This window comes from Diadema antillarum, unplaced genomic scaffold (genome assembly GCF_040938485.1).
Source record: "Diadema antillarum isolate AM-2024a unplaced genomic scaffold, OU_Dant_1.0 seq00000810_RagTag, whole genome shotgun sequence".
Lineage (NCBI taxonomy): Eukaryota > Metazoa > Echinodermata > Echinoidea > Diadematoida > Diadematidae > Diadema > Diadema antillarum.
Window position 1 is genome coordinate 302836 of NW_027271690.1, and position 25348 is coordinate 328183.

The window sequence follows — 25348 nt, forward strand, 5'->3', positions numbered from 1 at the left end:
TTTCATCTCTCTGCTCAATAAAAACCAAGTTTTGGTGTACTTCAGCAAAATATTTTTCAGACGCTCATGATGCATTAAAAGAAAAATAGCTGCAGGTATTTCCCCGGTATTTCCCCGCAGACAAAATTTTGAGAACATAAATGCTCCAGCGTAGATTTTAAGACCTAATTGTGCTTAAAACTTTGTAGACACCAATATATTTTGATGATCTGCAGCTACTGCCATTTCTCAAAGAATGGCATCTATCTGATATGGCAAGAATTGTTGAACTTGTCCATAATAGTACATGTATGACTCGTGTGTGTGTGTGTGTGTGTGTGTGTCTACATAATTATGTGTGTGTTTGTTTGTGTCTGCTGCTCTATTGATGAGAACATTATCATTGACTTGAACGAGCACAGTGTACCTGCACATGGCTGCATTGATTCAATGGTTTCATCAAAAACCTCTTTGTGCGTCTCTATTTCGTATTATGTTAGTGCTTCTCTTGGTACAAAAGAATTTTTATTTGCATAGTCAGGCACTCTCAGTCACGCGAAACATACATTTTGCAGCGTCGTAAACGTGGAACTAATGATCGAAATCCCTTACCCCGAAGCCAGAAACCATGAAGTTCGCACTAAGCATTATAACTTTGCCTGTCTGTTTGTGAGGGCAGCAGTCTTGGCTCATGTACATAATTATACCTCACGCACGTCTTACCTAGTCGAGATTCTTCATAAGTTTGCACATAGGCCTACAGAAAAAAAAAAGAAGAAAAAGCTTCAAAGACTGACCATGGCTGATGAGTGGAAATTGAAGAGATTACTCACGGTACATACGCTGAAGGATCAGACGGAGGTGAAACAGCTTTACGATGAGTCTGCCTGTTACTATGATGAGGTAATCTACTAGCTGGACATTGGCTCTTTGCAAATGATATGTCGGGTACATTTTACGAGAAGTTGGAAGATTTTAGTGCATTTTATCCATGTTCTGCAGTGGTCTGCACACTACATGTATTTAAATTATGCCATGTTATGTAGGCCTAATTCTGAATCTCTGATCAGAGATTCCGGGGCTTGCGTACACAAGTTTCGATAGATTTTGCCAAGCACGCCCTATCGACAATTTCCAGGCATTTCACCATATATAAAGCGTTTGATTTGTACTGTATGATAAGTCCACCGCGCATCACCTTCACAAGTTGAGCTCTATCACATGTGACAATATACATTCCTATTGTAAAAGTGGTTCAAATGTTCTATCAGAATTGTGTCTGTGTTATCTTTGTATGTTTTACAAGCAAGCATAGCTCACTCACAATATCAGAATTTTGGTCTTCCACAGCCTAAAAATAGTTTAACCAATAATAGCAATACACCATGAAACATAGACCATTGTTTTTGTCACCAAAACCAGAGTAAAATAGTAAATCTACGTACATGTTACCTGCATATAGAATATATGCAATTATGTAGGCCTTTTGGGGATAAAGATGTGATAATGCGTTACAAATAGGTCTATTGATATTGCCAAAAGTGAGTCATTTTCCTACATTTAATTAGGAAACCCATCCGAATTCTATTGAATGAGAAAAAATCCCTACAGAACGTTTAAAAAATGACCAAAAATCGGATAGGAAATGAGGAAGACATTTTGAAATTTCACAATTTTTTTTTCAGAAAGCATCTATTGACCGACCAGTCCTTATGAATATTGAAATGAGCAAGTTGGTGATTTCATACTGTACCCTCACAATTTTTCATGAATGAAATATACGAAATTCAAAAAAAAAATTATTATTAGCTAATAAGGTAAAGCATATTCCCTTACCGAAATATATCAGAGTTATTTTGCTCTTTTTATTTTGGGTGGTTATAAGGCAAGTTTTGAATTTATACAGCTGAAATACATTGATTTTTGTCATCTCTGTATGAAATGAGTAAGAAATTGTAAGAGCATGACATCATGAACTTGCTGATTTGAATCATTAGCGTAACGACTGGTCAAGTGTTTTCCGAAAATTTAGAAATTTTAACATTGTCATAACTGCCTTATATCTTGTCCGATTTTGATCATTTTTGCACTGTTCTGCAGGGAATTTTTTTCTGTCCAATAAAATTGAAAAAAAAAATTGAAGTGAATTTCTTCTTTAAAGTGGAGTATTCTGTGCGATGATTTTTAAGTACATTACGTTTCATTTGAATTTCATTTTTTATTTTTATGTTGCGGATCACAACTCACCTATGCAGGTTGCACTCTCTATAGACTATGTAGGATCTGCCTTCACAGCGGAAGTAGTAGCCAAGATGGAACCCAACCAGGATGCACGGATACTCGACGTGGGTTGTGGCACCGGACTTGTGGGAGATGGGGTATGAAAATTTATCCCACTTTTACGCACACTGGTTGTTTTAATTACCTTTTCCTGACCATGCAACTCTCCACATAAGTAAATCTCTGATTTATATAATGAAAACACCACCACTAGATTGAGAGTTCATGATATAATTAAGCCAACAGAAGAATTACATGTTCTTAAAGATCAGGAGAAAGCTAACAAAAAATACGCAGTGCACAGATTTACATTGTTCTCATGAAGCTGTAATAGCATACCATAATACACTTAATGTTTTGCCATGATAAGTTGTCGTCCATGTCATCTCCTAGCAAATAAGTAGAATGTACCTGTTCTATCATTCTATCATGTATGTTTGTATGATGATATTCTTGTTTACTTCCACATGCCTACGTTAACGATTGTAAACTACGTTTTTGCTTTAAACATTATAATTTTTTTTTTAAGCATTACACCATTTCAAAGCAGCAAATAAATTATTTTCAACCTCCTGTAAATCAATATTGTTAGTTCCAGACGGAAAAATGAAATAAACTCAAATCATCCTCAAATAATAGAAAATTAAATAATCTGTGGATTACGGCAAATCGTTGATGTGAATTAAGAGCAGAGTGTGTCCAAATTTTAATGATTCCTGTAGAACGCCACGTGTAATAGTCATTAAATTTTGTGCAGATTTACATTGCATTTCCATAACATACAAATACGTACATACTCGAGCTGGATTCTTTCCCGAGTATGTACGCCCATGATTTCTGTTATCATGACTACTACTAAAACAGTTATCAATTCTGTACTTATTTACGTCGATGTAGGACAAATTGTCAATCAGTTGCAATGGAAGAAGGTAAGAATTTCATGAATTTGAATACAAGTTGTAATCGGTTTGATAAACAACTGAGCATCTCTTTTAATGGTAAGTCACGTATGCCATAGTATTGTATTTCATATAGACAAGAGTCGACACAAGGCAACTATCTTCATACAACATAGACTCATCATATCATTTGCCATACAACCTCCCATGCTCTCACCATTCTTTTTTTTTTCCACACAATGATTTCCTGTGACATAGTGTTCAATCCAACCGTTTCCACCATCCGTGACTCAAGAGATTGACAGTGTGATATGGATGAATCGATTATGTTGTGCAACTACTGTAATCTATGACACCGTTTTTTCCGAAGCACTTGCAGCTTATGATTATTTCTTGCAATATCTTTTTGTTGTAAGATTAATTAGCATTAATTAACAATGTACACTCAAACAATCGTACATGTACAGTCTCTCTTCCAGTATGGTGCACAATTTGTCTCGATATTCACAGATCGTCATTTTCTCTCCTTTGATATACAGCTGCACAAGGCAGGCTACAGGAATCTGTATGGTGTAGATCTATCAGCTGGACTCCTTGATGTCCTACGAAAGAAGGGAACATACTGTGACCTAACAGAAGCCAGCTTTGGTCCTCTTAACTCTCTCAATTTCACAGATGGTAAGTGATACCAACTTGACTGGATAATCAAAGTGAAATGCTGCTTATTTTAACTGTTCTTTACGGGAACCTGGTGGTACGTGTATCAACTTTGTGAGGATTTTAGAATTCAATATGGAACGGGTTTAACTGCATCCCACTATAAGACCCCCCCCCCCCTCCTCCCACGGGGGTTCTTTAGTACTCTCTTGAACTTTGTGTCTGTTTCGCTCATGTGTTTGTTTGTTTGTTTTAGTGAAGGAAGATATTTTAAGTCAAAGTATTGTTGTGTCCAACACGCTTGCCTATAGGTAGGCCTATGTGGAGATATAAGCCTCTTTCTTAACGTTATGTATCAGGACATTTCGTGTTCACACTGTAACGCCTTTTCATGGACTGGACAGGTTACTTTGATGTAGCGATGAGCAGCGGTTCTTTTCTTCCAACACATCTCAATGAGAAGTGCCTTCCAGAAATGATACGCCTCGTCAAGTCAGGTAAAATAATGATTGCCATTATTATTTCTTTGTATTTGATATTCCGGCAATCCGGAATTAAGGAAACATATCAATCAATTTCTTATCTTAACTTAGCTACCCGATCGTCATGATCAGGCCACCGAAGTTTTGTTTTTTTGTTTTTGTTTTTGTTTTTGTTTTAATTAAATTTGGTGGACCGACATATTCTTTTAAAAGTGACCCAGGACCACCAGCCCGCTGTCAGCGTTGAGCCCTGTTAAATATTTCAGTCTCAGCTTATTTCCTGCAGTAGGTTTGCTCCATTTGCTTTTCTCCATTAATGTAGGTCGTAAGCCGTTTTGTACGCAAAATACCTGAAATATTCAGTTTCCATGAAACCCTTCTTAAATTCAAAATCGATCTCCCGTGCCCAAAAGTTTAGTCTTATACCACTTAGCTCTAATATTGAGGAGCTGGTCTTTCTCAATGCTGATGTTTTACCATTGCAGGTGGGTTTATCATCATCACGACCCGGAAGTACATCTTTGATGGGGAGACAGGTGACATGAAACTGAAGCCAGGGCTCGCTAAGCTCGTTGAGGACGGACTCATTGAGAAAGTGCGGCACGAAGAGTCGTTGTACTTGAAAGATCCTGCTCGTGATAATTACGTAGTAGGCATAACCCTTGTATACAAGGTATTGTAGTGCCATATCACATAAGGTGTACTCATCAGTAATAAACCTTTGATTTTACCTTCTTGGTGACAGTAACCAGAAAACACTCGGGAAAATTTTACTGATGGATAAAATGTATTCCACATTCGAGTCAACCATACTGAGTAGAGTCAAATCAAACAAGCTGCAGAACAGAGTTTCATCAAAATGGAAGAGGAAAAGTGGAGATGGTATAAGTTTAGTATAGTTCTTGACACGTTTTCCATATCAAGTTTTGTATTATGCAGAATGGATGATTTGACATCTCTCCAATCATTTTGTTGATAGCGCTGCAAAGTTGTTGTACGTGTATAAAATAAATGATGATTAAGCTACTCGTAGCACCCCTACAAACTCTATCGTTGTAAAGTCAACAGGTCTCAAAATGAGATATACAATAATTGTCATGTACCTCTTCTTGAATATCTAAATATATAGGGAGGTTTTTCTTTTCGTCTTTGGGCACAGGATCGCTGTTGTTGCTATTGTTTAAGGCAGATTAATTAAGTGTACATCGATAACGTTAAGAAGTTTGTTCATTATTATACGGACTGTACCTTCAGCCTACGTGTACTCAACGTGCACTCACATGTCCCATTGTCCCCTTGCGATATAAAAACTCGAATTCATTATACAAACAACCGAAGGGCTTCTTCTGTTTTTTCTTTTCATTAATGAAAGAAAAAAATTATCTCCATTTTGAGATATGTATTTATTTCAAGAATTCAATTTATGATATCCAAATAATGATAAAACAATATCATTGAGAGAAATGAATTGGTAGGGGCTTTCAACGAGAAAATGTCAGTGGTGAAAGAAGGCATTTTAGATTCAAATTGATGTCTATGAACAATGTAACCGAGTGAAGCTCGGCGGGGGACGACCCCTTTACAATATACCAACAAAACCCACTATGCTTGTGAATTTACCAAGAGTTTATTTCATAGGATACCAGGGTCATATGATGTATGATTATTACGAATATATTATTAATTGTAAAGTAAATAAAGTCAAATAATTTGATTCCAAACTTTTGAGTAATTTATTCTGTGCTTAACAGGGTATTTTGATATAGATGGAAGACACTGGCGGATGAAGATTTTAAGAGTTTTTATTGAATTTGACCTAGATATTTTTTTATTCCGTAGTTTGAAATAGCTATTGAGAACATGTTTAATGATGAAGTTAAAGTTCCGGCAAAATATCTCCAGACGGCCGATTTTTAGCTGAACTAAACTTACATTCAAAAATTGCATTTTGGTGTGTGTAGGATCATAAGGAATATCATAAGGAAAAACCAGTCGTAATTCTAGTTTTCTTTACCGGTATTTGTATTAAAAAAACAACACAACATGAATCATTAAAAGAATTAAGAAAAAAATCGGAATTTTAAGAATCAACATCACAACCTTCCACAGGATTTTATGATGCAAATAATTCGTATTATTTGTATTTTTACATCATGTACATGGCAGATTTTGAAGGCGGATTTTGTTCATGCACGATCCTTGTGCGTTAATTGTTCAAATGCTGACGTAAGAAAATGATTTTAAAAAAGTCTTGGCAGTTGTATCTAAATGTGTGTGTGTGTGTGTGTGTGTGTGTGTGTGTGTGTGTGTGTCTGTGTCTGTGTCTGTGTGTGTTTAAAAAATCTCCATATGGCCTCTGAAGATATCAAATCGTACACTATTTCGTAGTACAGTTTCGTTGTCGTACATTTCTCCTGCTGTAGTATTTTATGTGTAATTATTTATATACCGCTTATTACCTCCGCCAAGGGAGGAGGTTATGTTTTCGTTACCGTTGGTTTATTCGTTAGTTACTAGTAGTTCGTTAGTTTGTCCGTGTGCAAAATAACTCAAAAAGTAGTTAACGGATTGGGATGAAACTTGCAGGAAAGGTTGAGAATGACACAAGTACCAAACGATTAACTTTTGGTAGTGATCCGAGAATTTTAGGGGAATTTATGAAGGATTTTTGATATTTTGGCAGGTAGGGTCAATGAACTTGGGAGTTCAGGCTGCGCGTATTTAAGGTTTGCATGCGCGCACTAAAGTGTGTGCTCTACCTCGATAGGGCGAGGCGCGCCGTGCAGCTGAGGGTTTATGACGTAACAAAGGCTTCTTTATTGGGAAATCGGGCGATTTTTCAGCATGTATATGGGTGGAAATCACTGATCTCTATGGAAGAGCCTAAAGAACTTTTCCCGAGTGGTGGAGAGGAGAAAAATCTCTTTGGGAAGAGCAAGATCATCGGTGGAAAGTAGCTGCTTGGTGGAGGTCTGCGCTCTCAGAGTGCTTTTCTAGTTATTATTATCTATTATATATTATGTGTAATTATTTATATACCGCTTTTAATGTAGTTTCTCCCTCTTATCATTTAGCTTTCTCCCACCCAATTTTAGTTTTGATTATACGCATGGGACGTCGCGCTTCAGTGAAGCTCATTATGTTCCGAGGAGCATGATGATAAACTATTATGCCCTATAAAGAGGCCAGAATGGATGCAATACCGCACTGGGCAGCACATCTCCTAAACAGTGAATCACAGTGAAGCGATTATCCATTCTGCTTGCCAAAGAAATTCGTGACGTCGGCCGAGCACAACGTTGGACACGGGGAAGTATGCTTTTTAGTCCTCGACCTTGTAGTTTTACCAATTTACTCGGAGTCGCCGTTTATTTTAGGTAAGTCTGCACGCGTCTCCTTTTTCGTCTTGCCAAGGAGGTGCATGTTTTACTTGTACTAGTACCAAGAATATCATACTGTGTATATCGCGATTCTAGTAGGCTTATAGGCCTACATGAAGTAATCTCCCATGTGTTTTCTTTCCTCTACAGCTACTCTCAGAACAGCGCCGGGCTGGTTATTATCGCAATCAAAATGGTACTGTATAGCCCTGTTTGATTAGCGGCAAGAAGGGGCGTATCTGTACCCAATCGTTCAATAACTATTGATGGAGTAACACTAGTTTCTCTTTGATCCCATGTTTAATGCCACCACTCGTGAAATATTTGAAATACTGTAGGCCCTTATGTGCCAAACTGGAGCTGCCCCACAGATAGGAAGACAATGATTCATGTGTCTCTGCATCATGACTATACATGTATAGCCACCCTCTTAGGAAGATGTGTCTTTATGATGGTAATTACTGTTCGTCGTCCCTTCTCATAAAACATGAGCGGTGCGTACAGGTACAGACACTGGGATGTGCGAATAAATTTGGCAAAATTTGATGAAATAAAAATAAAAATTACTCGACTTTACATGACTTTACCTTATTTAACATAATAAATCAATTATATTTGAAGATTATGCCGTACCGGTTCCATTTGTTGGAAGCAATCGGAAAGACTATAAAATGGGCTTTACAGTGCACGAGGGTACAGTTTAAAATATTTCCGCGACATACCATTGCATACAGGTCGGATTTGATAATCAGGTCATTCAAATTCCTTGAAGATATTGTCATTATCAATTTCGCGCTTCTGTCAAACAATGTATAGAGAATTTAATAATTCAAATTAGAATGCCCATCGAAAGCATTTAAATTCGTGAGAATGCGAGGGAGCATCTTTTCGAGCATTCTAATTCGCACGTGAGCATTCAAGCTTTGGAGTATGAAGTTCATTCAATTTAGCAGTGAAGGGTTAGTGACTGGGCAACTGCGGAGGAAGCCGACATAGCCATAACAGAATTGCGAACACATTCCATACATCAGGTGGAAGGCGTATCAGTTGACTCTATCACTCCAGAGAACTAAAGACATGATACCCAGACCTATCTCCCCCTCAGGAAATAGACGGCTAATTCTACTGAGATTAACTCCTCTTAAACCAACATTGTAATCAATAATTACCTGGATGTGCTTGGTACCCGTTCCAGGATGAAAGAAAGAAAGAGAGAGAGAGAGAGAGAGAGAGGAAAAAGAAAAGAAATACGTCCTATGTACTTTTCCTAACAAGACGGAGGACATATATATGTAATGTATATCATAGGAAAACACGTCATATCAAAACATACTGGTGTTCAGTAATGAAAGCAATTGAGCATTCCTTGTAATATGAGGGAAAATAATAATGCTGGATCGCTAGCGATTTCATATAGGTGGTAACAATTATTAAAGAATGTTCCTATGCAAAAATGATTAATGAAAACACATTAAAGACATTTTCACGATGAGTGCCGAAAGCATGGACATTAAATTTGATAAAAACACATGATTATGTCCAAAATTATGCTATAAGACCAGATTACTATCGTGCTCATTTGATTGCTCGATGTGTTACCAAGATTGCACCGAAACGAATTTTTGAATGCTGGAATAGCGGCATTACGCAATCACCTCCTCGTCTCTCGCGAAATTGAATGACCGCTTCGCGAAGTTGGAGTACTTTCTACGAATTGATTGACATGAATACACATTCAACTGATCGAAAATGAATTTGAACGACAAACGACTAAAACATTGAAATTGAATGATCGCAATATCAATTTGACTTACAAAATGACCGCAAAAACCTACGTCTAATGTAAATCTGATGTAAATCTGCAGATCAAATTCTGCAAAAATTAGATCTCTTCTTTTCAACAGTGAACAGAATTAGGCAACAGTCTCCCTTCATTCCTCATGTACATCTCACTGAGTCGAGATCCTTCATTAATTTGCAGAGAAAAAGCTTCTAAGACTGACCATGAATGACGAAGAGTGGAAAGTGAGGAAAGTGAGGGCGCTTCACACGATGAAGGATCAGGCCGAAGTGAAACGGGTGTACGATGAGTTTGCCAGTTACTTTGATGAGGTAATCAAGTAGCTTAACTCTTCATGTGCCATGGTGTAAACCAAGGGCGTACCGAGGGGGGGGGGGGTGTTTTGGGTGTTCAAACACCCCCCTTTGCCAAAAGGGGGGTGTTTAAGGTGTTCAAACACCCCCCTTGGGCAAAAGGGAGGTGTTTGAGCTATTCAACACCCCTCTTCAGCAATGCTTAGATGTTGACAAATGAAACAAAAGCTGTCTTTACCGCTTTTATTTCCGTTTTGAATTCCGCCTTTCCTTTCTTTTGCGTTCATTTTCTCTCTCTCTCTCTCTCTTCCTTGTTTTAATGTTTGTGTGGATGATGATACATTATGGAGTTACATGTATTAATATCATACGCACTAAAGAACTCGTGTACAGTACGTGTTAATACTACGTTACTGCACCGCGCGCGAAGCTGACGCGCAAACAGAAAACCAAATCAAACAAGATAAAAACAAAACATGAATTCCATGAATTCCATGTTTTGTAACGCTGAAATATAAAAATTTTCGGCTCGCTCGCTGCGCCCGCTCGCCAAAATTTATCCAAAAAAAAAAAATAAGAAGAACAAAACGTAATGATGACGTGGAAATATAAAAATTTCGGCTCACTCACTCGGATAGTAATTCAGAGTATTTTTCCAAGTCCTTAGTTTGTTGGCATAAATCGTTATCTATGAAGCCGTCACTATATCTTGATTAGAATTGTAAGATTTAATAACCAAAAAATGACAAGAATTCCATGTTTTGTAAGGTGAAATACAAAAATTGTCGGCTCGCTCGCTGCGCTCGCTCGCCAAAATTTATCAAAATTTATCAGATTTTATATCACCCTCAAAAAAAAAACCTTTAAGTGCTCGAAAAAGCATATCAAATGGACTTTTTTTAAGTCCCTACCGGGATGGGATTGGGGTTGAACACTGTTGGTATAAATCGTTATCTATAAGACCGTCACTATATCTTGATTAGAATTGTCATTCGAAGATTTAATAACCAAAAATGACAAGAATTCCATGTTTTGTAAGCTGAAATACAAAAAATTTCTCCTCGCTCGCTGCACTCGTCGCCAAAATTTTTCAATATCTATTACATTTAAAACACCCTCAAAAGACCCCTTCTATAAGTGCTTGAAAAAGCACACCATGTGGACTTTTTTTAAGTCCCTACCGGGATGGGGTTGGACACTGTTGGTACAAATCGTTATCTATAAGGCCGCCACTATGATTAGAATTGTAATTCGAAGATTTAATAACCAAAAATTACAAGAATTCCATGTTATGTATAAAGCTGAATATAAAAATTTTCGGCTCGCTTGCTGCGCTCGCTCGCCAAAATATATCAAAATTTAGGGTTGCCTATTTATACATATAGATCACCCTCAAAAGACCCCTCTTAAGTGCTTCAAAAAGCATATCATGAGGACTTTTTTTAAGTCCCTACCGGGATGGGGTTGGGGTTGAACACTTTTTCAGAAATTAGGGGCGCAATTTTCGCGCTTGCCACGGGCGCCATTTTCCCTAGATACGCCACTGACTACCAAGTACAGTCAGTATAGTAGCCTACTGGAAGCAGCAAGCTCTGGAAGCTCTGGGAGTAGCAAGTTACTTGCTACTCAATGTAATTAGTAATAGCACATGGACTTGGTAATCTTTAGTAATAGTAGATATGAATTTTTTCAAAGACTGAAAGTTAAAACTGAAAGATAACTGAGTGTGAGTCTACAAATTGTGGTTGGATGACTTTATTGCGCTTAAAATTCATTAGATATCTAGGTCTAGGAACAGTGGCGTAACTACGGGGGCATGGGGAGGGGGGGCACGTGCCCCCCCCCCCTCATCCGCTGATTAAAAAAAAGAAAAAAAAGAAAAAAGAAAGAAAAAACCTACGAAAATAGTAATTCAAGGGTAGTAAACTGCTTTTGAAATCGACATGAAAGGATGATCAAGAAAAAAAGATATTTTTCTAAGATTTCTTTTAACCATATAATTAAAGAGGTATAACATTGTTCAAAGAGCCCCGAGACGACAAAAGATTGTGATTCAGCGTGATTCCTGGTTGGCATTTTGAATACAAGCAGGATGTGCGCAGTGTATACTCAGAATATCGGAATGGCAAAAAGAGTCGCTGCAATGTTGCGCAATGTTTGATAGGTTGTACACATTTGCTATCAAAGCTTGATCATTGATTTTGCAGTGTTGCTTTACATACTAGTCTATATTAAAATGCCTTGCATTGCCAATAATAAGACTTGACCTTGGCTATTTCCTAACTTTTCCACCTATATGAAACACACACACTCACAAACACAAACAAATTAGGGGATGCTCTATATAAAGTGCAGATTTTGGACATCCTTCTCCCGCTTGGTCACTTCGACGCCCCCTCGCTGGTCATACCTCCCCCAATCATGAACATAAACCGACACCCTTGACTACCAGTGGCGGATCCAGGGGGCGCACCGGGCGCCCCCCCCCCCCTCCAATGCGAAAAAAATATACATGTACGAACGACAGTTTTTGGACGGTAAAATGTCAAAATTTTCAAGCTCGCTCGCTTCGCTCGCTCGCATTTAACCGTCATATTAGTCCAGTCAAAATAGGGTTTCACCCACCACTAATTGCAACAGTATGAATTCCACTGCAGTGCAACTTGTTATGGGCTCCTAAACACCATACTAAAAGTCCCAAGAAATCCAATGGGGTAAAGTGGCTAAATTTGCATAATATGCAAATTAGCTCCATAATGATAAAAATACAGTGTTTCCATGAAAACTATGCTTCTAGGTTTCAGATTGGAAAACCGAAAGTATTTTAACATATGTTTACAATGTCAGCTAGTGCGATGCAAACATTTCCATGGACATGATCTGGGCCTCATTTGCATAATATGCAAATTAGCTCCCATAATGATAAAAATACAGTGTTTCCATGAGAACTATGCTTCTAGGTTTCAGATTGAAACACCGAAAGTGTTGAAACTTATGTTTTCAATGTCAGTTAGTGCGATGCAAACATGTCTATGTACATATTCTGGGCCTCATTTGCATAATATGCAAATTAGCTCCAATAATGATAAAAATACAGTGTTTCCATGAAAACTATGCTTCTAGGTTTCAGATTGGAACACCCAAAGTGTTGAAACATATGTTTGCAATGTAAGTTAGTGCGATGCAAACATTTCCATGTACATATTCTGGGCCTTATTTGCATAATATGCAAATTAGCTCCAATAATGATTAAAATACAGTGTTTCCATGAAAACTATGCCTCTAGGTTTCAGATTGGAACACCAAAAGTGTTGAAACATATGTTTGCAATGTCACTTAGTGCGATGCAAACAATTCCATGTACATAATCTGGGCCCCATTTGCATGATATGCAAAGGGTACCGAGCCAACGGAATATTCAAATGCACCAAAGTGCCCGATATGAGCATATCAAGAGTGTTCAAATGTGACATTTCAGTTTCTCTTCACCAAAACAAACTTTTCAGCATTAGAAACCTAGCATGAATAATTTTAAGCGAATAATAGTTTGTTATCAGAAAGATAATGATAGCTTATCCATTAATTACGTAGAATCAAATAATATAAACAACTGTCAACATCTATAACTTGTCCAATTTTGTAATTAATGAACTCTATTTGGAGAGGTGCTTATTCGAATCTGGATGATTCAGCTCTTGCACCCTTGAGGGTTTTGAGATATTGAAGATAGCACAGTCAAAGGAAACTCTGTGGGTAGTGACCAAAGTTACCCCTATCGATCATATCCCCACGGCCATTTGCAAAACATGCATCAACCAACGCGATTTCCGTTGTTCTAAGCGTACAAGATTTTTTTTTTTTTAAGTCGTTTGGCCGTCTAGCAAAGACTATTTCTATGAAAGTATATCTTTAAAAAGTGGTGCACATGAGTCAAAGCGACTCGGAGGGAGGTATCCGAATTTATCCCTATACCCTCACAGCCCGGTACAAAACACAGTATATACACGTGAATACACCCTCTATAACCCTCTATAACGTCCTTTTCGTTTCATTTCCATTAAATTTCAGTGGAAGTTATAGAAGAATTATTGTTCTACAATATCTATAAGATGAAAAGGTGAAATCCTAAAGGCAATGAAAAAAGTGCAGTATATACAACAGCGAAAAAAATGTTCCATGGGTACATGCCTCTGAAAAGTTCTTCCGCCTGTCTAGCACATACTCTTTTATTTTCGTAAAATGCAATTCAGGTAATACAGGAGACGTTGCTTTACAATATCTATATTGTCAAAAAGTTGGACATTCAAACGCAAGCCCTTGGGAAGTGCCCAAATCACCCATACCTTGACCTTCGTGGTCCCAAAACAGGTTAACAAAACATGCATTATATGCCAAAGCAAATTCAGTTGTACATGCACGTAGAAAGTCGTTTTGCCGGGTTGTAAATTAAAACACTTTACTTTTCATGATTTTTAAATGGTAGAGACACTGCTTTACAATATTCATATAGTCAAAGGGGTGCACACTCAAAGGCCACCGAGTGGGATGTGTTCAAATCATCCAACCCCCAGGGCAATATAGGAAACATGCACTATCATTTAGCACGAATATGTTCCAATTTTCCAACGGTTGTACAGCAAGTGCCCTATTGTTTTCAAGAAATGCAATATAATTAAAAGAAGAAAAAATTGCTCTACCTTAACTTTATTGTCAAAAGGGTGAACATTTCAAAGCAATCCCTTGGGAAGTGTCCAAAATTACACCTCCTCTCAAGCCCCGTAATTACAACACACGGATACTATGAACGCAAATACTGACGTTCTTTGGTACATGGTTTTAGAAGTAGTTCCGGCAATACAGCTACACACTTTTATATCGATGAATGTCGTGCAAATGATAGAAGAAGCATTGCTTCACAATATCTATTCAGTGAGAGGATGCACATTAAATTCCAATCCTGTGGGATGTGCCCCAAAGTACCCCACCCTCACGGCAATATAGAAAACATTGAATATCATTAACGCGAATATACTATATGTTCCAAACGTACATGTTTCAAACTTCGATCATGCCATGCAGCATGGGCACTTTTGTTTTCAAAAATACATTGTAGTTAATAGAGGAGACATCCCTTAACGATATCCATATTCTCTAAAGGGTGAACATTAAAGGACAATCCCTTGGGAATGGTCCAAAATTACACCTACGCTCACGCACCCTTAAGACAAAACACAGATATTAGCAACGCAAACACCGTTGTTCTAGCGTGGATGGTTTTAAAAGTAGTCCCGGCAATACAGCGAATACACTATTTATCAATGAAAAGTTATGGAAATGATAGAAGAGGCTTAACCTTACCAGATCTATACAGTGAAGAGGATGCACATTAAATGGTAACCCTGTGGGATGTGCCAAAAATATTCAACCCTCACGGCAACTTAGAAAACATATAATATCATACAACGCGAATATGTATATGTTCCAAACGTACATGTTTTCAAAATTCCATCGTGCTGAATAGCAAAGGCACCTTTGTTTCCAAGAAATGCAACTAATTAATAGAGGAGACATTGCTCTACAATAACTATATTGTCAAAAGGGTGAACATTCAAAAGTAATCCCTTGGGAAGTGTCCAAATTCACATCTACGCTCACGCCCCCTTATTACAAAACACAGATATTAGCAACGCAAATACCGTTGTTCTAGCATGAATGGTTGTAAAAGTAGTTCCGGCAATACATCAAATACAATTTTCATCGATGACAAGTTATGAAAATGATAGAAGAAACTTAACTTTACAAGATCTATACACTTAAGAGGGTGCGCATCAAACGGCAACCCTGTGGGATGTGCCAAAGATACTCCACCCTCACGGCAATAATAGAAAACATATAATATCATATAACGCGAATATATATATTTTCCAAACGTACATGTTTTCGAAATTCCATCGTGCCGTATAGCAAAGGCACTTTTGTTTCCCCAAAAAATGCAACTAATTAGTAGAGGAAACATTGCTCTACAATAACTACATTGTCAAAAAGGTGGACATCCAAAGGTAATCCCTGGGGAGGTGTCTGAATTTACACCTACGCTCACGCCCTTTATGACAAGATACGGATATTAGCAACGCAAATGCAGTTGTTCTAGTGTGAATGGTTTTAAATGTAGGTCCAGCAATACAGCAAATACACTCTTATATCAATGAAAAGTCATGAATATGATAGAAGAAGATTTGCTTTACAAGATCTACACAATAAAAAGGGTGCTTATTGAAGGGCGACCCTGTGGCGTGTGCCCCCGAAATGCCCTTTATCCTCTTGGCAATATAGAAAACATATAATATCATATAACGCGAATATATATGTTCCAAAAGTACATACTGTCAAAATTCGATCGTGCCTTACAGCAAGGGTATTTTTGTTTTCAAGAAATGCAATGTAATCAATACAGGAGACATTGCTTTACAATACTTACATAGTTAAAAGTGATGCACATTTAAAGCGGCCTTTGGGAGGCGCCCAAAGTTACCCCCTCAACCCCGCGTCCCCATATGCAAAACGTGCATTGTGCCAACGTGAGTACTGTTGTTATGAATGTACTCTTACAGTTACCGCTAATTTGCATTTTATGTAAATTATTTTTGTACGACCAATTCGAAAAGGCATCTATCGTGTTCATTGACCTACAAAATATAAGTTTATACATTTAAATCTTTAAAATTGGATAACGGGAAGCTGAGATCTGTCAATTTCCTCTCATTTCAGGTGTAATTTGCATATTATGCAAATTTTACTAAATTGCCCCGCTGGATTTTTTGGGACTTTTAGTATGGTGTTCAGGAGGCCTCAGCGACTTGCTCTGCAGTAAAATTCCTACTGTTGCAATTAGTGGTGGGTTACCCCCTAAAAATCGCTAGATTGACTGGACTATATGCCATTCTCCTGATGTTACTACCAGTAATTGCCAGCAGTTGCGCCCCCCCACCCCCCGAATTTCCAAAGCGAAAAAATATAGCTACAAACGGCACTTTGGGGACTGTAAAATGTCAAAATTTTCAAGCTCGCTCGCTTCGCTCGCTCACATTTAATCGTTATGCAATTCTCCTGATGTTGCTGTCAGTAATTGCCAGCAGTTGCGCCCGGTGCGCCCCCTCCCCTTAATTTCCAAAGCGAAAAAACATAGCTACAAACGGCAGTTTTGGGACTGTAAAATGTCAAAATTTTCAAGCTCGCTTGCTTCGCTCGCTCGCATTTAATCATTATGCAATTCTCCTGATGTTGCTGTCAGTAATTGCCAGCAGTTGCGCCCGGTGCGCCCCCTCCCTTTAATTTCTAAAGCGAAAAAATATAGCTACAAACGGCAGTTTGAGGACTGTAATATGTCAAAATTTTCAAGCTCGCTCGCTTCGCTCGCTCGCATTTTTATCGTTATGCAATTCTCCTGATGTTGCTGTCAGTAATTGCCAGCAGCTGCGCCCGGTGCGCCCCCTCCCCTTAATTTCTAAAGCGAAAAAATATAGCTACAAACGGCAGTTTGGGGACAGTAAAATGTAAAAATTTTCAAGCTCGCTCGCTTCGCTCACTCGCATTTTATCGTTATGCAATTCTCCTGATGTTGCTGTCAGTAATTGCCAGCAGTTGCGCCCGGTGCGCCCCCTCCCCTTAATTTCTAAGGCGAAAAAATATAGCTACAAATGGCAGTTTGGGGACTGTAAAATGTCAAAATTTTCAAGCTCGCTCGCTTCGCTCGCTCGCATTTAATCGTTATGCAATTCTCCTGATGTTGCTTTCAGTAATTACCACCAGTTGCGCCCGCTGCGCCCCCTCCCCTTAATTTCTAAAGCGAAAAAATATAGCTGCCATAACGGCAGTTTGGGGACTTAAAATGTCAAAATTTTCAAGCTCGCTCGCTTCGCTCGCTCGCATTTATGCCATTCTCCTGATGTTACTGCCAGCAACTGCCAGCAGTTGCACACGGTGCAACCCCCTTAATTTCCAAAGCAAATATATATATATATATATATATATATATACATGTATATATATATATATTATCATATTATATAGCTACAAACGGCAGTTTGGGGACTGTAAATTGTCAAAATTTTCAAGCTCGCTCGCTCCGCTCGCTCGCATTTAATTGTACAGTTATGCAATTCTGATGTTGCTTCCATGAGGTGCGCCCCCCCCCCCCCAATGTCTTGACCCACGGTACGCCATTGAACACCCCCCTCTAAAAAATCCTGGGTACGCCTATGGTGTAAACATCCTGTGTGCCACATTATTCTCAGACCGCAGCATAGTCATGCTTTGGGAAAACATTCTGTTTATTGAAATCTATATAACTTTAACAGATTTCTGTTACCTGGGCATGCAATGAGCGAAGTTGTAGAGGAAAATGCCAAGCATTTTGATGTAAACTGCATGGCAAATCTATGACTGTTTTTCTTTCTAATGGCCAGAAGCTACGTAATTGTAGAGGTATGACTTTCCACATAGAACAGTGACAGAAACTTAAGATGTACTCAAAAATCCAGTAGGGAACACCGCTTGATAGTCAATCACCATATAAAATGCAAGCTAGAGAGTGACAGAAATGGAATCGTGAGAAACGCGTCTGTTGTACTGTGGCATACCTTGGCTAGTTATCGATCGATTTGGGCGGGTTTGTGTGTTTGAACAGAATGTGCGAACTAGCGTGTCGTCGACTGAGTCACGAAGGTTGGCACATAAAGAGTTAAAGGATCTGTGCATTGCAAATGTACCTTGATTTGTGTTGATTCATGATATCCTCAATATCACTTACGTGGTGAAACGAATAGTTGAAAGCAGTGAATATATTTCATTAAATTTTCTTTTCTTGTGTTTTTCTTCAAATTACTTGGATACGCCCACTGAAAACCTTCCAAACCAAGATTCTGCCAGTGACCTTATCTGTCAATCATTGCTATGGCTAGAGTACCGATTATGTTTATCAAAAGACATTGGAATGTACCTCCCCCTGCCTGGCAGTGGACTGAGCATAGCTTGCATGTTTCGATGTTACTATCATGAGTAACAAAAGAAACTGCAAGAATACATTGAAGTTATGCTCAGTTTAATGGATGGTGCATTGCAAAGCTTTTCGTTGATTATCAGTTCTTTGGCAATAATTGACAGATGAGGCCACTGGCAGAATTTTGGTTTGGAAGTTTTTTTCTTTTTCCAAATAATCTGAAGAAAAATACTATTCCCCCCCCCCCCCCCAAATCTATGAAATTCATTTAGACTCGTTTCGCCACAAAACTGTCGTTAATCAAAGGACCTACTGAGTATGTAATTTACATTAGGTCCTTTAATTTTAGTTTTTGAAAGTGAAATGTTACGTATATTTTGACTGGTTGTAGAAAATTCTTTTATCAATTTTTCAAAATCATGCACTCAACTTCAAAAGTGCCGTATGCGTCTCAATGATCTGAAAGTGCTTGGATGAAGAAGTTTATAAAATGCAATATAGGTTCGCTAAGCATCTCAGAACTACTGTACAATAACGAACATGATACTAGGAACGTCACCTTACAAATTGCAAGCCATTGTGGGTATTCTGGCTAACGTTATATGATGTGATCCTGGTTTACAGTTTGGTGGCTAAGGCATGCTAATTTGGTTCAGAAATCGGAAATGACTTTAATCTTTTAAAAAGAGCAACGGGAAAACACAAACATTTAAAATTCTTTTGTCAAAAAGCCTGCCACCAAGTTCTAAGTATATTAGACATAATCAATATGCATATCTATTCTTTAACCTGCATAACTTGCTTAAAGCTACGTCACAGACATATGATATTGCTCAAGTTACTATTTCAAGTGAAAGATTGTTAGATCATCTAAAATATATTTTTATATCCTCACACGTTGCGGATATCAACTCTTTTATCTGCAGCTTGTACTCTCCCTGGACTACGTAGCACCTATCTTCACGGCTGATGTCGTAGCCAAATTGGAACCCAACCAGGATGCACGGATACTCGACGTGGGCTGTGGCACCGGACTTGTGGGAGAAGGGGTACGGAAATATATCCCAATGTTAAACTCATGGGTAATATGTCTGTGTGACGTACTGCAACTGTCCACGTAGGCCAAGGTCGGTGAATTGCTGAATTAAGCATGGGAAACACCACTCCTTATTAAAGTGGACTAAGAAATATTGGATAAAAGTGAACATCTATTGAACGATTACAGTTTTCTGAAGATCATCCAAAAGGTATAAGGCTACAGAGCTTACAGCTTTGGGTCAAAAAAACTTTGCTCGGCTGATCTGTAGTAGATCTAGATTCTCAAGGATCACTTCTCTTTGCGAGATTTGCACTGACTTCCACGGCGCCAAGAAATATCATGTAAGATCTTCCTTATTGTAATAACTAAAACACTTATTGGTCAAGCCCCTATAGCTATACATGTATTACAAAACTACAATGTATTACTACTAAATTTCGCAAACACACTCATATCCTGCGCAGTTCTAAAAAAAAGTTATACTTTTCTTTTACGAATCCTTAACATGTAGATCAAAAATTAGGAGACCGAGAATTTTGCCTGTGCATCCCTCAAACTTTGGAGTAATAGTAACCTACCATTGCAAATTAGGTACGGTAACACCCAACTGCAACATCATTCAGCTGAAGACTTCAAATACATCTCATCATTAAATGTTCACTGTCGTTTGAAGGGGAATGATACTCAAGTGTAAATGTGAATTAAGTCAGCAATATTAAGGCAGCAATATTAATAGAATACATCATTGAAAATTTGACGAAAATCGGACAATCCGATCAAAAGGTTTGCACTTTTTTAAGTTTGTGGTGCAGCCATCGCTGGATGAGAAGACTACTACAGTTTGTGACGTCATATTATGAAGAACGATGTCAAGAAATATAGAGAAAATTCAACGAAATTTCGTTTTTCATGAAAGGTACACATTCCCTCAACTTGTTACCTACATGTTTTAAGGGTAATATCACCCCCTGTTTTCTGAAAGAGGCCAAGTCAAATGCTCTTTGATTTTGCTACAAAAGAAAGTTAAAATATGATTAATTTTCTTTAAGAGGGTTACCCCCTTCCACGCTTGGGAGTTTTTGCATTTTCAGAAATGGCATCTAACGATGTGATGTACACTAGTGGAATATTTAGAGAAAAAAGATATGTTCATTTTATCAATCAAGAAAGATGACACGTTAGATATTATAATTAACTTGCAAGAAATAGCCCCCAACAAACTAATTCTCTATTGCAGTCAGTCCGCAGCGTGTGCGATAATGAGGCACGAACGACAATTTTATTCAGAATCACGTTTACGCAGTTTGTGAGACTGACGAGATTTCGCGATACTTTGCGAGAGTTTTTGCAGAGGTGGCAACAACAGCTTTCATAGCTTTCGCAGTGCATTGTTTGACCCAGGATGGTTAGGTAAGTTGAGCTGATTATGCTCATTAATTTGATACCTAATTTCCCTATTTTTGATGTCAATATAGTAGTCCATTTCAGCATCAAAGTAAACGATTATTTTGCCAATGTTCAAGAAGCTTTTAGATCATAGTTTGATGTTTTGCTAGTTCCTGACTGGTATTGAAAATAGATCTCCGTAATTTCTTCGATTTCACAATCGTGAAACTTGAGCGAGTATGATCGATTGAAAAACGAAGAGGGGCACCATTTTAAGGTTGTGAATTTTCCTGTTGAAAACAAGGCAAATTATGTTTTCTTACTGGAAGTGGGGTAGTGAATGAACACGCGTGGAATGTGTTGTTGATACCCAGACAATGGTCGTGGACAATGGCCAGGATTGGAATGTTTCATGAGGAATTCTACAATCGCAGCTAGTCTTTGTTCATTCTGAAATGTGGTGTGTGCAAGCACATGGAAACATGTTCTTACTTCTTTCATGTGCATGCATTTCACCCTGTGTCAAGAATTCAGACTAGCAGTGCTCGGGGCAATCCACATGAATAATTGATGAAGCATTCATGTGCCTTGCAGCAGAGCTCGGGACAGGTGGCAGCCAGGTTCATTGTTCAGGGTCATTGTAAGTGCACACTCACATACACATCATTGGTTCATGTGTAAAGTTCAATTTTTGTATAGAGAGTGAAAATTCGATCACAATCTGGAACCTAACATTTAAAACTCACAGCATTGAGTCAGCAGCCAATGGATACTACGCAATGCGACACGCCGCGTCTTGCGACAGATTTCGACCAATCACAGACCCGGAATTCCGGTGCGAATGCGAGGATAATCTTTTTAAACTCGACGCTAGACATGTCCCTGAATTTTGCTAGTTCCTGACCCGTATTGAAATGAAGATGGGAAAACGTGCCCTTATTGTGATACTATATACTTTAGCGGACATAGTTTTCACCATATTTTAGAGGGGCATGAAAGATTTCAGGTTAGTTTTTTGTCGTCAAACGTGAAGGAATATTTCTGAATACAATACCGAACTTCGAGAGGGATTTTGGTATTCTATATTCTTCTTTTCCATTTATTTTGATCATGAGCATATTTCCTTATGTTTTCTCTTTCAGTCGATACTAAAAGTGTCGAAAACTGACGAGTAATACTCGTTCTACACGGATTTATTCATGACCATGTATCTGCTCATTACGTATGCAAGCACCGCTCAGCCGTGCATACGACTTGAATAAATACGTGCGTTTTCGCTCGCGCTGCGGACTGACTGATTGTGTGATTTTGTAACACTGATCAAATTATCTATAAAAAAATAAAATAAAAAAGGGGGATCCTAACTTCCCACCTGCGCAAGACTATGGTCGGGTTTTGATCATGCTGGCCTGCATGTCAAGATATCTCCGTCAGCCATTCACTCAGAGTATCAAACTATGAAAACTTTCTTCTGTTGCATTTGGAGCTTTGGAAAGAAGTCTTCACTTATGGGGGGGGGGGGGGGACGCTCCCAAGCTATAATGCTTCATGTGTAAAGTCAAGGTGATCTCTCTAATTTGGACACTAAATTAATGTACGCACATTTCTGCTTGTAATCATGTGACACGATGTCGATATCTAGCAAAAAGACTATTGTAAAATGTGGTAGTAGTCCCTATCATTGTTTAAAGTCTTATGCATTGATCCTTTGTGTGCTTTCGGGATAGTTTTTCAACTGGATACAAAGTGCTATGAGATGTCATCCCCAGTCGCCACAGGAGTTACAATGATAAATACAAATTACCAGGCAGTGACAGTACAAGTCCAGTGCATAAAATAGGGATTTCAAAACAAGTATATAGGTCTTCAAATTTTGTTTGATTACTGGCACGAAAACCCCATATCGTTGTACTTACTATCCAAAGTTACTCTAGGTTATTGAAAAGGTTAAATAACATTTGTATATAGGCCTATACACTCTTGAAAACACTTATACAGTTGCAGGTATTTTGTGTTCAGTAGGATGAACAATGTTTACAGATCCTCATGCGCTTTCTCTTCGTGGACACAGCTGCACAAGGCAGGCTACAGGAATCTCTATGGCGTGGATCTATCAAGTGGACTCCTTGATGTCCTACGAAAGAAGGGAACATACTGTCACCTAACAGAAGCAAACTTTGGTCCTCTAAACTCTCTAAATTTCACAGATGGTGAGTGAGCTTGATAATCTGGAAAGTCTAGAACGTATGACTCTAGCTTGAAATGAGAAGTGAGAAATGTTGATGTTATTGTTTCGTGGTTGGTGTGTGATTGGTGTAGTTGTATATGTTTGTTTCAATTTGCTCTCTCCTTGCTCTCTCCATCTTGCTTATCATACTTACTTTTATCTTAAAAGCTATAGTTTAAATGTGAAATACCTTTACCCCTATTGTTTTTTATCCAATGGTATTGATCCTTATTAAGTTTTATTCATGGTTGCTGCAATACTTAACACGTGTCAATGTTTCCATCGATATTAGTATTTTATGTTTTGTTAATTGTCAATATATGACTGTGCAATGTATTTTGATGTCATAGGGCTGTGTTAAAAGTCAGGCTTTGAAGCAGACTATACCCTGTGCATTTTCAAAGAAGGCTAAATAGCTAAAGTTGTGACTGTGTTGCTTGGTTTAAGCTACGTGTATTTCAAACAACACCCCACTGGAGATTTGGATTTTGTTTTGTTTTTGTGACGTGAGCTCATTTTACATTGAGTGATTTTCGTTGCATAGAAAATTCTCTTTAGTTGCATGCACAGATATTAGCATCATACTTTGCATTATTTACCACTACAACTTGTTGTATTTCGTCTAAATCTATATTGTTTCGTCATTTCATGGACTGGACAGGTTACTTTGATGTAGCAATGAGCAGCGGTTCTTTTCTTCCAACACATCTCAATGAGAAGTGCCTTCCAGAAATGATACGACTCGTCAAGTCAGGTAAAATAATGATTGCCATTATAATTCTTAGTCTCGACTGTTGGCCTGTCTCATTAACCCTTTTGATACTAAATTCTGAAATCCCCATAGATATAATACACAGGCCACCAGGTTCCCGTATGGAATGAGTGAAAATACATTACTTTGATCCATGTGTACTAGCTGCTCCCTTAATAATGCGTGTTGTGCAGTATGCGGAGCGCCATCACGTGTTGGACTGTCAATTTCTCATAAAACATACAAATTAACGCGGAAACGAGGCATCTCATTTCAGATAAAGTTTGGCTTTGATTTCATGTTATTTCGACCTGATTATAGCAAATATTTTCACAACCGTTCATAATGCGTAGTCTTTCTCGATCAGCAGTCAAGCATAATCAGTCGACCGTATTATTGATGCATTCTCTCTGTTTGGTTTGATACCTCGAAGGTTGTGTTTTTTTGTTTTCCTCGAAAATCTGTCCATGATAAATGTTGAAGAAACTACACTGTACATGAGATTCAACTGCATACTAATGTGTGCTATAAAACCCCTATATTTCTGTGGGGAACCTACTTTCAAAGAAAACGGCAATTTATAACAAAATTTCGCAATTTCAACTCACGTATTGCCAATGCAGGCGGGTTTATCGTCATCACGACCCGGAAGTACATCTTTGATGGGGAGACAGGTGACATGAAACTGAAGCCAGGGCTCGTTAAGCTCGTTGAGGACGGACTTATTGAGAAAGTGCGGCACGAAGAGTCGTTGTACGAGAAAGATGGTGATGATCACGTGGTCGGCATTACCCTTATATACAGGGTATTGTAGTGCCATCGATCGCAGTATAACTTTTAGTTTTAGCTTCTTGGTGACAGTTACAAGAAAACACTCAGGGAACATTGATGACTAAATACTCCGTGATATCTTAGACCTTATTGGGTAGAGTCAAATCAAACGAGGTGGAGCGTGAGTTTTATTAATGTGGAAGAACTAGTATAGGGATGAAGTGAAGTTGTATTAAGCTACGCTGTTATTGTCTCACGTCTTTCCTTTCTAGATAGCGTTGTTAATTCAAGAGAAAATCCACCCTGAGAATAGCGTGTCTTAATGGAAACAATTTTTGTTTTCTAAATTGTGATTAAGCAAACACAAAATGTCAATTCCGTGATGTTACATTCGAGCTCCCTACC

General features: G+C 38.3%; 2 protein-coding genes across 2 annotated transcripts; both read left to right on the forward strand.

Annotated features, from left to right (window-relative positions):
- The first annotated feature begins 777 nt into the window (after window positions 1-777).
- Window positions 778-4979, forward strand: LOC139739667 (methyltransferase-like protein 27). The gene is made up of 5 exons (XM_071650278.1): window positions 778-882; window positions 2235-2357; window positions 3698-3836; window positions 4220-4312; window positions 4783-4979. The coding sequence occupies exons 1-5, from the start codon at window positions 778-780 to the stop codon at window positions 4977-4979; spliced, it is 657 nt and encodes a 218-aa protein (XP_071506379.1).
- A 4702-nt stretch (window positions 4980-9681) lies between these two features.
- Window positions 9682-24986, forward strand: LOC139739668 (methyltransferase-like protein 27). The gene is made up of 5 exons (XM_071650279.1): window positions 9682-9789; window positions 19696-19818; window positions 23266-23404; window positions 24083-24175; window positions 24796-24986. The coding sequence occupies exons 1-5, from the start codon at window positions 9682-9684 to the stop codon at window positions 24984-24986; spliced, it is 654 nt and encodes a 217-aa protein (XP_071506380.1).
- The last annotated feature ends 362 nt before the right edge of the window (window positions 24987-25348 follow it).